At 43.4% G+C, this 15,938-nt stretch overlaps 1 protein-coding gene across 3 annotated transcripts in view; it reads right to left on the reverse strand.

Moving 5' to 3' along the window:
• Nucleotides 1–15,938, reverse strand: part of ANKFY1 (ankyrin repeat and FYVE domain containing 1) — a 71,375-nt gene that overhangs the window by 13,700 nt on the left and 41,737 nt on the right. For all 3 annotated transcript variants that reach the window (XM_020882063.2, XM_070478896.1, XM_020882068.2), the window contains 9 exons: nucleotides 12,183–12,387; nucleotides 10,707–10,775; nucleotides 10,306–10,505; nucleotides 7,990–8,087; nucleotides 4,768–4,999; nucleotides 3,462–3,560; nucleotides 3,069–3,222; nucleotides 1,450–1,618; nucleotides 397–515 (listed from right to left, as the gene is read on the reverse strand). In XM_020882063.2, the coding sequence (XP_020737722.2) occupies nucleotides 397–515; nucleotides 1,450–1,618; nucleotides 3,069–3,222; nucleotides 3,462–3,560; nucleotides 4,768–4,999; nucleotides 7,990–8,087; nucleotides 10,306–10,505; nucleotides 10,707–10,775; nucleotides 12,183–12,387 (1,345 nt within the window). The remainder of the gene's footprint in view (nucleotides 1–396; nucleotides 516–1,449; nucleotides 1,619–3,068; nucleotides 3,223–3,461; nucleotides 3,561–4,767; nucleotides 5,000–7,989; nucleotides 8,088–10,305; nucleotides 10,506–10,706; nucleotides 10,776–12,182; nucleotides 12,388–15,938) is intronic.

Consider the following 15,938-nt stretch of genomic DNA (forward strand, 5'->3'; position numbering starts at 1 on the left):
GCACTCTCCCACACCTCCTGCACTGAGCCCGTGGAGGCTGTCATGGCTCCGGCATCGAGGTGGAGTCCGGCAGAGGCCATTCGGTCTCCTCCACACCAGCCTCTTGGTCTCACCGTGTGAACTGGTCTGAGCTGATGACAGGGGCCAATATGGTTCTCAAAGCGGGAAACTGGCTTAGTTTTTACACTCTCTGATCTCGGCACATGAACCCCTCTCCTCACCAGACAGTCAAGTCCCTGGCTGCCTGGACCTGACAGAACAATGACCCTCTCTAGCCTTCAGTATGAAGGTCAAGCCAGCTACAGACATGTCAAGATTATAGGTAGACTAAGAGAGAAGACAGCCAGTTTGCAATACTCCAAACAAGATCTGGAGGGACACCCAGGCCTCTCAGACCTGCGAACGAGAAAGCAGGCGATGGGCTCGTTGTTCTCATCGATGGCTCTGTGCAGCAGTGTCTGGAGGCAGCCGCTCGGCCCTGGGCCCCAGCACGTGGCGTCACAACCGTGCCTGACCTGCAGGGAAGCACAGGTCACTCACAAATGCTGCCCGGCAAAGCTGAACATGCTTATTACCGTCTCTCAGCCCTAAGCTACCATTACGTATATCTTTCAGGTAAGATCCAGCTGATAGTTAACCGGTAATTATTTTAATCTGTACCATTCATTCATTTTACAAACACTGATTAAAATCTGCTTTGGTGCAAGCTTGTGCACTAGGTTCTGTGGGAAGGATTTGAGAAATAAAAGAAAGATGTGTCTGATCAGCACCTTCTAAAGCTGTGTCATTGAAGGGACAGAAAACACAGACAAGTGCCTGCACACACGCACGTGCACACACACATGAAGGGGTAGAAAACAGACAAGTGCCTGCACACACGCACGTGCACACACACACATGAAGGGACAGAAAACAGACAAGTGCCTACACACACACACGTGCACACACACACTCTTACTTATACCCCCCAGTAACATATACTCTGCAAAGAACTGGTAATCTCAAGAACAACTGGCTAAAACCCTCAGGTGCAAAATGTCTTAAAATCACATTTCAAGCCCTTCAGAAAACTGAATGAGCTTTCGGGGTTACGTCCGCTTTTGGGCTCTGTCTTCTGAATAAGGCGGACACTCCTAAGTTATCACTCTGGTGACAGTTAGGGCAGCCCACAGCCAGCTAAGTCACCTCAGGAGAAGACCTCGGAGGAGGGGCCTCAGCTCTCCTACTTTTTGGTAGTTTTACTGATAAAGACAGCCTGAGAAAAGATGTGGGCCGTGACTATGTTGAACCCCAAGTTTCCTGAACACAACTTTCAAAAATGCTCATTCCTGACCCAATTTGCTACTTGGCAGATCTCTTGCTTGCTATGATCGCAATGGAGGTGCCAAATCCATCTCTGACACAAATCACCCCTACATGTAAGTGGAGCGGAAGCTGAGCTTGTCTCACAAGAGTGGATGCGATGTCCTCCAGGTTATTTGCCAGTGCGAGCCACAGCGGGGGGTTCCCCTGTTCATCCGGCACAGACATGTCAGCTCCTCTGGTGCATATGGCATCCACGACGAGGGGAAGCTGATTCCTGATGGCCAGCTGAAGGGCCGTCTCCCCATCCTGAGTCCTGCTTGGACACAGACACCAGAACAAATGTGTGGAGCTGGGATCAAATGACAGAGGGTGCCCTTCTGGGTATCCTGGAGGCCAAAGTCCACTGTACCCCAAACATGCTTCACTTACATCCATCAATATGCTTTCAGAGAAATTCAACCTGTCAATAGCATCTGCCCCTCCTGCCTTTTAAAAAGAGCGTATCGCCATGCTATCCCGTTGCAACCAGCTGCTCAGCACACTGAACTCTTACAGCGGCTCCCACAGCCTCTGGATAAAGTGCCACCCTGACCACCCATCTGACAAAACACTTTCATATACTCAGTCACTGCAGGTCAGCTGACACTGAAGATAAATTTGTTTAAACACAAAAATAATAAAAAATTTTAACTGTGTATTTTTGCCCTGCAAGCCTTCCCTCCTCTGTTTTTTATTTTTTTTTCCTGCAGTATGGATCTTAGTTCCCCAACCAGGGACTGAACCCAGGGCCCCTCAGTGGAACTGTGGAGTCCTAACCACTGGACTTCAAGGAAATTCCTCCTCGAGCCTTTTGATAGCTCATTTGTTGGAAAGTTCTTCATTATTAAGTGAAATCCCTACTTCAACAATTGATTTCTTTTTTTTTTTTTAGTTGGCTTTTTTTTTTCCATTTATTTTTATTAGTTGGAGGCTAATTACTTTACAATATTGCAGTGGTGTTTGTCACACATTGAAATGAATTAGCCGTGGATTTACATGTGTTCCCCATCCCGGTCCCCCCTCCCACCTCCCTCTCCACCCGATCCCTCTGGGTATTCTCAGTGCACCAGGCCCGAGCACTTGTCTCATGCATCCAACCTGGGCTGGTGATCTGTTTCACCCTAGATAATATACATGTTTCGATGCTATTCTCTTGAAACATCCCACCCTCGCCTTCTCCCACAGAGTCCAAAAGTCTGTTCTGTACATCTGTGTCTCTTTTTCTGTTTTGCATATAGGGTTATTGTTACCATCTTTCTAAATTCCATATATATGTGTTAGTATACTGTAATGGTCTTTATCTTTCTGGCTTACTTCGCTCTGTATAATGGGCTCCAGTTTCATCCATCTCATTAGAACTGATTCAAATGAATTCTTTTTAATGGCTGAGTAATATTCCATGGTGTATATGTACCACAGCTTCCTCATCCATTCGTCTGCTGATGGGCATCTAGGTTGCTTCCATGGACAATTATTTCTGTATTGTCCATTTTGGTGAGTTTTGTGCCATACTGTGCAGTCTTGAAAGGTTCAAATAAGACCAAAGTACACAATTCCCCCTTTGAGTTCCCCTTCTCAACACTGTACCTGCACTTTTTGAGAATTACTGTTTCTCTTCCTTTATTTAACAAGGAACAAAAACCTTCCCTACAAGTGAGGCCATGCGTTTGAACCACGTCAATTAAACGTGACCTGGTGCAGTGGCGGACGCTGCTCCAGCCCACCTGACGTTTATGTCTGCCTGGTGCTCCAGGAGGAAGAGGGCGCTCTTGCTGTCCTGCCTCTGCATGGCCATGTGCAACAAGGTCTGCCCATCCGACATGGTGTCATTGATGCAAGCCCCAGAGCCCAGCAGCTGTGCTGCGATCGTGTGCATGCCTGCAAGAGAGACAAGCCCCAATTAATGCCGGCTCAGCTTCCCCCACTTCCTCAGCCTCTTACTACAACAAACACACCCTCTTGACTTCGCAAGGCCAGCAGTTTTCCATATTACTATAGGCTTAACCCAAACTGAAAGGCTAGTCTACACAAACAATTAGCTCCAACACTTCCGCCTCCCTCCCTCGCACACCCACCCTCTGGCACATGCCTGTCTGCAGCTGCTGACACCGCCTTACCAGTCCACAATGCCAGGCCCAGCACTGTCTGGTCTCGAGAATCCTTGAGACTGAAGTCCGGAATGATTTGCAAGTTGTTGGTGGCATGTAGAGCATTAGCTACATTTTTTTAAAAGGAAACAAACACCTGATTTCACCATCCCGTGGATCACATTGGAAGTACTCAAGAGAATGCAAGCTCAGTTTCAAACTGACTGACTGATCACTTCTATACAAAGAGAACTGACAGATCTTGTTGTGGGAAGTGGAAGCCAAGACGTTTGATAATTTGGAGCAAAGCTTATGAGGAAAATGAACGGTTGTAAAGGTTAAAACACTGGATGCTCACAAAAGGAAAACAGGCTCCACTATGGAAACACATTAATTTCTTGATTACCAAAAAGGGATCAAAACAATAAACTGGCAACATTTTTTTTTTAACACATAAGCCCTATCATCTTATACCTTCCGTGTGGGCAAAGGCGGCGGCAAAGCCTACCTAGCACCCCACTTCCTTCCACAAGCACAGTGCTGAAGGATGCTGGCCTTAACAAGGGTGCTGCTGCTGCTATTTAGTCATTAAGCTGTGTCTGACGCTTTTGTGACCCCATGGACTGTAGCCCAGCGGGCTCCTCTGTCCATGGGATTTCTCAGGCAAGAATACTGGAACGGGCTACCATTTCCTTCTCCAGGGGATATTTTCGACCCAGGGATTGAACCCTTGTCTCCTGCACTGACAGGTGGCTTCTTTACCACTGAGCCACCAGGGAAGCTCCAACAAGGATGCAGGCAAGAGTAAAACAAATTTCCGGGCAGGAAGGAAAAAAAACTGGAAAATGACATTCTGAGGGAAATCAGCCTCCCACATGGCAGGGGCTTCCTTGGCCCCCCCTTTCTGGCTCCTCTCATGGTTCACTTGCCAGGGAGACTCAGAGGTGGATGAGAAGGCTGACCGACTCGTGGAAGACCAGTGGTAGCAGAGTTCTCGGAGACAGTGCTGACGAGGCAAAGCTCTGCTTGACCTGCCCCTGAAGTAGGTCCTGGGAAAACCCCCCAAAATAAGAGAGGGGAAATACAAGGCTTTAACACCTTAACCACATAGGTGAAGTGGGCAGGCCCCATCCTACAAATGTACACAGGAAAAAACTGTAGCCAGAACCAGACTATACACTTATCTGATTGGACCTCAAAGGATTTTTCAACTAAGGAAACTCACCAATAGGAGAAACATCAACTGTGTCATTAACTACTCTAAACCACTGTTCGGAGGTCATGGTGATGGGCAGTAACCCCTATCTTTTGGGGACTAGGACCCCCAAATTCCTACCTTTTTGCTCCAGGATGACAGACACCACATCTGGATGATTATAGGCGATTGCCATGTGCAGGGGTGTCTGCAGGTAGACGCTGCTGTCCGCTGAGCTGGGCAGGGACGCAGCCTCCTTCGGGGACGGCAGGGCCTCCTCCGTCTGCAGGTTTGGGTTGGCCCCCTGCTGCAGCAGCTCTGCAGTGAGGTTGGCCAGGCCATGCCGACAGGCTGTGTGAAGCGGGGTTTCTCCCTGAACGGAAGCAAGTGGCCCTGGTCAGAGCACTTCAGGCTGGGAGCCCCTTTGCAAAGGGATGGAGACAGCTTGTGCGCTGTGACACAGGTCCCCAACGCCAGATGCAACCCCGGGCTCATCCTGTCACCAGTCCCATGACCTCTGTCCCACGTGCTCCTCAGGTCTCCTTTTCCTCCCCAACGCTGTGCCATCGTCCTAGATTCCTCCAATGTCCTCCCAGCACCCTCCAAACGCCCTGGATCCTCATCTTCTGCATTTCCACCCTTCACTTTGCTTTTATAATTATTTTGCTAATTATAAAAATAATACATGATTGTTATTAAAAAACTACCACAGATGACCTTCAAGCGTCACTAAAGTGGTGCTGTCTGTCGATCACCACACTAAGCCCTGCTTCTCTAACCAGTTCGTATCAACTTCACCTGGAACTCTGATGAAGAAAAGACCCTCTTCTCCCACTTTTTAAAAATTAGGAACATTTTCACATACAGGGACCTGATTCAATGTTCAAAAGGTATAAGAGAATACCGTGAAAAGAAGCTTCCCCTCATGCCTAGCCCCCATTACCCAGTTATCCTCCCCTGAAGGAAGCATCATTGCCAGTTTCATGTTTCTATCAGAAACATGACAAAATAGCCACAGGGAGACATAAACACACGTATATATGTGTGAATACAAATGCATGTACACATGGAGACACACGTGGGATTTTTCACCCAAATAAATAGGAACAACCATCAATACCCTGCTCTGCACCAGCTCCTACTGAAGCTACACATACTCATTAAACAAGTCGAGTCCAAGAACTTTACCTACTAGGCTTGCTGTGAAAGATAGCAAGAACCCACCTTCATTTTCCTAAAAAAGAAATTTTCTTTTCCCAAAGGGAACCACTTTGAACTCTGAGCTGGGTAATTTCTTTGTAATTTCCTCATTTCTAGCTAATGACTTTTATTTCTGCCTCTTGATTTTCTGGGTCCTGGATTTCCGGTAGGTCCTACCACTGTGATCTCATTGGGTGACAAGGATTTGGCTCTTTCACTCCTTCCCTCCACCAGCCCCGGGAAGCCATTCTCCCCTCTCCCCATAGAGCCTCCTCCCCAGGGTGGCCTTCTGCTCCAGTCCTTCTCTGCCACACAGCCTCCCTGGATTCTCTTAGCTACCTCCATGGCTTCTACCAGGATCTATAAGCAGGAGATTCTCAAACCCAGCTCTCCAGTCCTGTGTGTACACCAAATTTTCCCACTGCTTACAGAATACTCCCACCTGAATGTTTAAAAAGGAGTTCAACAATCACAAAATGGAATTTGCCCTCCCCACAATTCCTCCCCTGGTCAGTTCCCTCCTTTTCTCAGGTCCAACAACTCTCCAACCCTTGCCTCTGAGAGCCACAGAGGTCCCATGGACCATCATGCTGCAGTTCCCCTTGAAACCCATCCTGTTGGGTCCAAATCCAGTATGAGAGGTTGGGATAAGCCATTGCTTGTCTAGATGATTCCCTCCTGGCTGCAGCCTGGACCTCCACTCTGCCAGCCAGAGGTGAGAAGGGAGACATTGCGGGCCTACAGGAGGATATTTTTAAAGTTTGAGAAGCAGCAGAGCATGTCTGTAGCTATTAGAAATGAACAGTGGGCAAAAGGGATGATACAGCAGAGAGACAGACAGAGGCAGAGACACATGATGGCAGAAACAAAACCAAAAAACCAGTCACTGGTGCCTACAGGCCATGCCATCATTCTAGCTGGAGAGCAGGCCAGCTGTGGGTTTAGGAGCAGACAGATCAGTAGGTTTAATGGTGAGGAAAAAACAGCACTGCCCTCTCCCCTGTGCTTCCATGACACGCTGGATTGTCTTCTACACCAAGCTTACTATTTACTGCCCTGCCCAGCACTGTTGAGAGAAGTGCAACTGCATGTCCTAGGGCCTACATCATAACACTGACTCCGTTACTGATAAAGTACCTAACTTATGGTTAAGCCACTTAACCTTCGAGAGTCTCAAGGCACTTGACTCTGAAATGAGGGATTTACAGATGGCGTTAATGTCTCTTCAATACATGACGCTTTTAGATCCACTGTGAAAACTGAAAGGGATAATAACCTTAAGGATCCTGGCACAAAGCAGTTATAAAATGACATGATCTTAAAGATGAGCACATCCTCTCTGTCTGAAAATTATAAAGTAAAAATAACTATCATGTAGTTTTCTAAAGTCCCAGATGCTACACTAATAAGCCCTTAAATTTCTTTCTTTTTATCTTATATTAAAGAAATAAATTTATTTCTTTTTATCATATATTAAAGTATGATCTTTAATCATATTTTCTGAAATCAATACTAAGCTCACTTTATAGATGAGAACTGAAGCTCAGAAAGGTTAAGCAATTTGCCTGAGACCACATACAGCAGAATGGGAAGTGGGACATCTGGTAAAGCCAGAAATGTCCGACTCATTTCACCACCCTTGAACCCTGCGACATCTGCCTTAGTGTGAGACACAGACTAAATAAACATACACACAGGAAAACCTTCAGTTCAGTCGCTCAGTCGTGTCTGACTCTTTGTGACCCCATGGACTGCAGCACACCAGTTTTCCCTGTACATCACCAACTCGCATCCATCCATTTTGCATTTGCTAAGGAAAACCTGAAAACCTTAGCAAATGCAAAATGTTATAAAAAATTAAGATGCTAACATGGTAGGTTTGTGTCCATATCTGCTGATCTATAGTAGCCGTGAAGTCCACAGTGTATTGTTTAGGGCCTGATGTCACAAATGCTTAAGAAGTGGTTGCTGAATGAATCAACCAACCGATATTTGAGGATAAAGGCATTTGATACACACTAGTTTTTTAACAATGTCCACGTATTCTTTTTTTTTTTTTAACAAACATTGAAGAGACTCTAATCTGTTTTTTTCTACCTATCAGCCACTGCCATTTCCTCCACAGACCAAAGCTGCTTTGCCTGGCTGCCCTGTCACACTTACCCACTTGTTCCTGTGGTTGACATGGGCACCATTGGTTGCCAGGAAAAGAGCTGCTGCCTCATTTCCTGCTTCGGCTGCCCGCTGTAGTAAGCAATTTCCTAGGAGAAAATGGGCATATTCATTCTTCCATTTGCATAAAAATTAAGTCAAGTTCACATTGCAACACACCCTGCCTTCCCCCCCACCTTTCACAGCTGACACGCTCACACCGGAAGTGGGTACCACTTAAGTCCACACAGGTCCTCTCTGTGTGTGGACACACAGACTAAGATGAGCCCGAGTGGGGAGCAAACACTTGGTCTGGAAGTCAGAAGACAGGCACCCCTCCCTGGATTTGCCACTAGCCACCACCCGGGACCAGAGGGAAGTTACATCTCCTTACTGGGGTTGGTAAGAACATTTCTCAGCAGCAGTGCTACTGACATCTCGGGCCAGCTAATTCTTTGCTGTGAGGAACTGTCCTGTACATGGTGTGATGTTTAGAAGTATCCCTGGCTTCTGCCCACGAGGTACCAGTAGCCCCCTCAACGTTACTGTGACAATCAAAACTGCCAACAGGTGCTGCCAAATGTTGCTTGGGCAGTGAGGGCTGGGAAGTCATCTCTGAGAACCTCTGGGGTAGATAACCATTCTGAAGACACTGAGCTGAAGTTCTATCAGAAAATGCTCCTTAAACACTTGTCTTACTCCTATAGCTTTAAATATGTTTATTCTTGGCCTAGAAATGTTTTAGTTAGCACTGCTTTCTAAATAAAAATCTTAGAAAAAAAAAATCAATTTTTTTTTCTTCATTTCCTCTTGAAAGTGGTTTTGGTCCCAGAACACTGCTGTCTCTTTCTATTAAAATCTATGCCCTTTTTGGATAAACACAAAGTCTCATGTTCCACAGCTATGTTATTTGAAAAGTCAAATTAAATACCAGTACTAAAAACAAGGTAAAGCAATGAGACAAAATATTGCTATGTTATTACACGTATGTGAAAACTGCAACAAGGAAAAAATAATATTCCTGAACTTCTATTAAAACTCAAAGTATATAATGTAAAGTTGACGGAACCGACAAGAAAAATTAACAATCTCGCCTGCAGCACAGTGTGGCCAAAAATAAATGAATTAAATAAAATTCTATGTGACAAATAAGAAGTATGCATAAAGTATGTTACAACAGCTGTCATAAAGGAAAGCCACTGTTTTAACTGCAAACTGAACTAACAGTTTTTTTTCACGAAGCACCATTTTTACTTGAGAGAATGACAACTAATAAGCTATGGTTATTCAAAAATGAGTATCGAGTAGACATATTCTTAAAAAGTGAGCCTCTTTAAGAAAAATAACTGGCAATATCCCTACCAAATAATAAAATATGATCTTACAAGTGAAAACTGAAACTTTGGAAAACTTCTGTCTGCCACTGTAAGTTTAACAGCTCCTCAATACTGAAAGACTTTTCTAATGAGGTTGCTAGTGATATTAACAAATGTGATTCTAAATAAATGATCATTTTGAACATCTCCATAAACCAGTAACACAAGATTTTCCAAACCACTAAGGCATGATGTTACAAAATCATGTACAGAGGAAAGATCCATTCAAAGCACATACAGACCATGGATTTTAATATAAGAGTACAAAAAGTTCATTGATATAGCTTCAGATTCCATACTGCAACTAACTTTAAAAAAATTATCCCTTGATAAATTCTGTTTGCTATAGTATCAAACAAATACATCCACAATTATCTGAAAAGGCTCTTAAAATATGCCTTGCTTTTCCCACTACTAAGTGTGTGAGGGCATATTTTTTTTAACCAAACAATGTATCTCATAAGACTGAATATAGTTGTAAATATTAGAAACCAGATCACTCTTCCAAATAAATTTTGTTTTGAAAGTTATTTTTCATAAAAAATGTTATACGTTAACATAAAATGGTTTGTTATTATTATTAATACATCTTTTAAAAATTTCTCAGTTTAAATTTCTAATATGGTAAATACCAAAGATATCCACTTAAACAAAAGCCCCTTGGGACATAATTTTTAAGAGGGTAAAGGGTAAAAAGAGTTCTGAGTCCAGAAAGACTGAATCTCACTGCATTAAACAAACAGAAGTGTTTCAGCTTAACAGACTTAACTTAGAGTCTGGCTAAATTTTTTGAAGCCCAAGATCAGACTTTTTACTACAGTTAAAATTAAATACAAAATAATTCTCATAACAGCATTCCTCTTAGTTTCTAAAGTTTTGGTAAAAACACTGACAAGTATTTCATGGAGTCTCAGACTTGAGCATCAGCTCTCAGGGGTCTGCTGTGCTTTACCTGTTACTGTATCAGGTGCATTGGTGTTGCTGCCGCGCTGAATGAGCCTGGCTGCAAAGCTGTTTTCATCAAATGAAGTCCCGTTCACCACAGGGAGGTCTTCGAAGGGGTTTACGGACTGGTCGGAAGACACAGTGATGTACTGCACGGCAAGCCACAGAGCTGTGCTGCCCGTGTGGTCTTTCAGCTCTAAATCTAACCTGAAACGAGGAAGCGACGTGAGCACCAAGGACCACTGTCTCCAGACGCTTTGTACTGTCAACAGTCTCATTCTGAAGGACATTCTTTTACTCTTACTTCTTAAAATTGATAATGCTAAAAGACGTTTGGAGAGCATTATCTTTCACTCATGATCCCACCCTCCCAAAAGCTCTTTCATTGCTCCACGGCTGCCTACGTACTGTTTACACTGCAGCAGCTGATTGAACACGTATTCATTCCTGGCCACGATGGACAAGTGTAAGGGAGTCCTGTGGGATGAAGAAGAAGAGGTGTCAATTCTGGACATGCCCAGTTCAGGACTATTCACAGCAGGAGGTGATTAGAATCCACAGGAAATTCCACATTTCTGCCACAGTCTTTTTCCACCCTGGCAAACAATTTTCCAAAGCCATGACCAAGAATCAAAGGATGAAAATGGATTTGATTATATGTTACAATTTATTCAGTAGCCAAAAATACAAGAATCAATGAAAGGAAAAGATATAAAAAATACTGACTCAATGAATGTGTATATACTCATGTTTTTAAAACAGTAGTTTCTGCCATAGGTACGCCTACTTTCACCTACCTATCCTCCACTATTTTGAAATTTTTTTTCTTCCCATACTTCTCTGTTAGACTCAAACACATTCTGAGTGGCAACAGGCAGGAACTGACTAAAACGGCATTTTTCACTTGTCACTGCTTTTATTTAGCCCTCATGTGCCCTGAGGAAGACGCCACCACAGAGCACAGAGACTCCCAGGCTGGCATCTATCTCAGAGCTACAGAACACCACAGTTTACTGCAGCTGGGAGGAAAAAAATTAAGGACAATCACCAGAAGGAGCAAAAAAAAAAAAAAAAAGGATGCAATTATCTTGAGAAATGAGATAATTATGACTTTATATTGAGTCCATGGAGAACCATCTTATAAGTACCTTAGCCATCACACAAATCCATTTTCCTATTCCAGCGACCTCACGGTTACTTTTTGAGAGGGTTTTTTGAAGGTATAAAATACTGAGCTGCTAGGATAAAAATTGGGTCCTCTATTGTTGGTGATTCAGGTGGCTTAACTCCCCTTCAATGCCTCCCACACTACTGTTCCAAAGACAAGCAACCCTTTCTCAGATTTTAATGTATAAGGAATCCTCAGTCGAATATTTCTGGGAAGGGACAAAAGGAACATGACACAACTGTCAGTGTGGAAAGGGAAGTGCTGCAGAAGATAGCAAATTAAACATGTAGAGATGTCTGAAGTGGCATTTACAAGAAGGTGGAACTGGGACTAACACAACAATTAAACCTCACAGAAATAAAACTGATTACTTTGCGACAGTGTACTCTTCTTCAAAGTAATCTATTAGCTCTAAAAAAAAATGAGGGAAGAAAGTTCCCTGGAGGAGATGGACTGGATGACCACTCTGGAGATGCCGGACACTGCTTAAAAACCCAAGGGCCGCAGTTACTCAAGAGGGAAACAGCTTCCCCATGTGCCTCCGGCCTTAGTTGTCTCTCATTTGCAAAACCAATCAATGTTTGTGACTTCAATAGAATTCAGAGTGAATAATGCTGGACTAAAAATCACTAAGTCTCCACCTGCCAGTAATGTGCCACCAGAAAATAACACTCTGGGAACTGTGCTCAGGGCAGCCAACCTGCGCCCCAGCTTACCGGCCCTTGCTGTCCTGCATGTTGGGGTTCGCGCCAGCCTGCAGCAGGGCCTCTGTGAGCTGTGCCATCTCGGACATCACAGCTGCTGAGTGTTTCTTTGAATTGTACGATGCAACGAGGTGCAATGGTGTCTCCTGGGCACCCAATGTGGCAGCATTGACCAAGGCCCCATTCTTAATGAGGAAAGTGGCAGCAAAGAGATCTCCTTGAAAGGAAACAAGAAATGGTCACAAATGACAACAGCCAGGGCGAGCTATCCTGACCAGTGCTTCCTCAAAGGTAACGGTCAGTAAGTGTAGACAGAGAAGATCTCATCATTGAGATCATGGACTTAAAACATACTCGAATTCAGCCACCGATTACCTGCTGTCATCTATCCCAACCCCTCGCTTCAGTATCACATTACAATCTTAAGTATACCAGGCTTCTATCCTTCAAATTCTTCTTCTGGTCATCAGCTCTCATATAGGGTTCCAAAGACTCCTCCCCAATACAATTTACCTCCCTCTCTCATTCCTGACCACAGTCTGTCCCTAAGCAGTACCTGCCTGCCTCTAACCTGTTATACTTGCAATAGCTCTTACAAAGGCATTTATGAGGAGTTTTCTTTTATATCTTGCAATATCATTTCATCTTCTTCGACCACACTTCTGTGCTCTGAACTTTGAGAAGGGGGTTAGGATTTCAGGAGTGGCCAAGCTCTCAAGTCTGTTATCTGGATTCCTGTGCTCATTTGCATCTGAATAATATGAGTTTTATCTAGTCTTCTTAAACATGGAATTTCAAAATCAATTGGAATTTCTCACCCACTCTATTCCTTCTTCCAAGGGACTACCTTGCTGCTGGAGTTGTGTAAGCTCTGGCAGTGAGGATGGCTAGGCTACCACAGGCCCCACGGATTCTGGTAGGACCAGGTCTGATTTCCTTTCTTTTTTTTATAGTTTTTTAAAAAAACTTTTTGGCTGTGCTGGGTCTTCATTACTCGCGGGCTTTTCTCCAGTTGTGGTGAGCACCGCTTGGCTTCTCATTGCAGTGGCGTCTCTTGTTGCGAAGCATGGGCTCTAGGGCATGCAGGCTCCGGCGGTTTCAGCACAAGGGCTGAGCAGCTGCGGCTCCCAGGCTCTAGAGCGCAGGCTCAAAGTCATGACGTGTGGGCTCAGCTGCTCTGCAGCACACAGGATCTCTCCGGACTGGGATCAAACCCGTGTCTCCTACAACAGCAGGTGGATTCTTTACCCCGGAGCCACCAGGGAAACCCTGATTTATTTTTGTATCCATCCACTGTCTCATACGTAACAGACATCAGGTAAATGTTTGGGAGGAAAATGGATTAACAGGTTGAGGCTATAAGGTTCCACATTAACCGAATGGCTCCAATTCCAATCAGTTATGATCTCGGGTAACTGAAGAGTGCTCTAACCGGCCAATCCTGAAATATTTTCATTCTTCTGTCCCTGATTCTTTTCTTGGGGAGGGCAGGGGAAAATACAATCTTTACCAGAATTGTGTGCAAAGGACCAAATCTTAGATTTCTTTACAAAAAAATGTCGGTGGAGCTCTGAAAGCAACAGGTAACATGTATATCTGGGGACTAGGCTGGGTCACCCTTTGCTGTCCATATGCACATGGACATATTGGGGTTTTCATTTGTAGTATGGACAAAGCCCACAGAGATTCAGTCTAGGAGAGAATATATAAAAACTATACATCAGCAACAGAATAAGATATCTTAGAGAAAGCCACCTACATTCTGGAAGTGGAAAGAAAATTTAGAATTATGAGGACAGAGAGCCTTAAAATGACAAGCCTGATAAATAATGTACTGGAGGAGAGGTAAAATATGGTTTCATTACCTTTAAGCTTGGCATATATTCCAAACTAAACAGTTAACAGACAGTAAAGCTAAAGTAAGATGTGTCAGTGAGACACTTATAACACACTATACACACAGAAGAATAACTGGGGCAAGACTGCATATAGAAACAAGGGTACAGCATCAATGGCTGGATTCAGGTGGATGGCATAATAAATTTTTTTATATATCTTAAGCCCTTTTAAAAAGAATCATAGTTTTTAGATTAGATTTACTCTATTAACAAGAGCCAAATTTTTTTTTTTAAGTTTATACATATATCAAAGTGAAGTCATTCAGTCGTGTCCAGCTCTTTGCGACCCCATGAACTATAGCCTACCAGGCTTCTCCATCCATGGTATTTTCCAGGCAAGAGTACCGGAGTGGGTTTCCATTTCCTGCTCCAGGGGATCTTCCTGACCCAGCGATCGAATCTGGGTCTCCCGCATTGCTGGCAGATGCTCTACCCTGAGCCACCAGAGAAGCCCTTATACATATATACATACATACAATATATGCACCCCACACAAAGAATTATTTAGGAATTATTGGAAACTGAAAATTGACACTGTTTTGCACTAACAGAAAGTCAGCCCATGGATATAAAATCAAGAGGAAATAGACAACTGACATCAAAAAAGCAGAACAAAGGGAGGGAACAGAAAATGCCCAAAGCACCATTTATAAAGTTTTTTGACAGTAAGAAAACCTCTAATAGATTTTAGAACAGTTTCCTTCAGAAAATCGTTAAGAAAAAAATTGCTTGGTGCTTAACAGTTCTGGTTACTTCATCACTTCACTCCTCAACACTGCCAAGGAAATTAGGCATTACTATAATGACTTGTCCATATAAAAGTATTCCTAACAATGCAGTTAATGTTTTTAAAAAAATCCACACACAATTTTTTATTTCAATGAAGCTAACTGAAGTTCCATTCAGGAACCAGGCAGTAACTTTCATTAAATTAAATAATTACATTTCATAAATTAAATAAATCCAGTGGCTTAAAGCAATACAAATTTATTATCTTGCAGTTTTATAGGTTGAAAGTCTGGTATAGACACACCCCATCTAAAAGTTTTTCTGCTGTCAAAAACTTTATAAATAGTGCTTTGGGCATTTTCTGTTCCCTCCCTTTGTTCTGCTTTTTTGATGTCAGTTGTCTATTTCCTTTGGGTTTTATATCCATGGGCTGACTTTCTGTTAGTGTAAAACACTGTCAATTTTGAGTTTCCAAAACTTCCTAAGTAACTTTTTAGGTGGGGTGCATATACTGCATGTATGCATATATGTATAAGCTTTAAAAAAAAATTGGCTCTCATAAGTAAATCTAATCTAAAAACCGTGATTCTTTTTAAAAGGGCTTAAGATATAAAAAAATTTTTATTATGCTACCCATCTGAATCCAACCAGTGATGCTGTACCCTTGTTTCTGTGTAATTAAAACTAAAAGCTGCATCTCATGCTGCTCCAATTTGTAGGATCATCTACAAACCGATACGAGCAATTAGACAGGAGCACGCTGCTTAAGAGGCCCACTGATGATGCCAATGATCAAGGAAAATAAGCACAAGAAGAATGCTTTTAAAGAGCAAGGATGTGAGACTTCCCCAGCGATTCAGTGGTTAAGACTTGGGCTTTCACTGCTGTGGACCCGAATTTGAACCCTGATCTGGGAACTAAGGTCCCACAACCTGTGTGGTATGGTCAAAAAAAAGAGAGAACAGGGCAAGTATTCATCTTCTTGCCCAGATCCAGCTAATCAGAGGAGTTAGTGTCTCTCTGGTCACATGAACATCCCCTGTAGGCTCACTCACAGACTCATTTTTTCTTTTTTATAACAATCTCCCTCTTTCACAGAAACATTCTTGACAGAAACTGACCGATACACTTGGTTATTAGG

This window comes from Odocoileus virginianus, chromosome 17 (assembly GCF_023699985.2).
Source record: "Odocoileus virginianus isolate 20LAN1187 ecotype Illinois chromosome 17, Ovbor_1.2, whole genome shotgun sequence".
Lineage (NCBI taxonomy): Eukaryota > Metazoa > Chordata > Mammalia > Artiodactyla > Cervidae > Odocoileus > Odocoileus virginianus.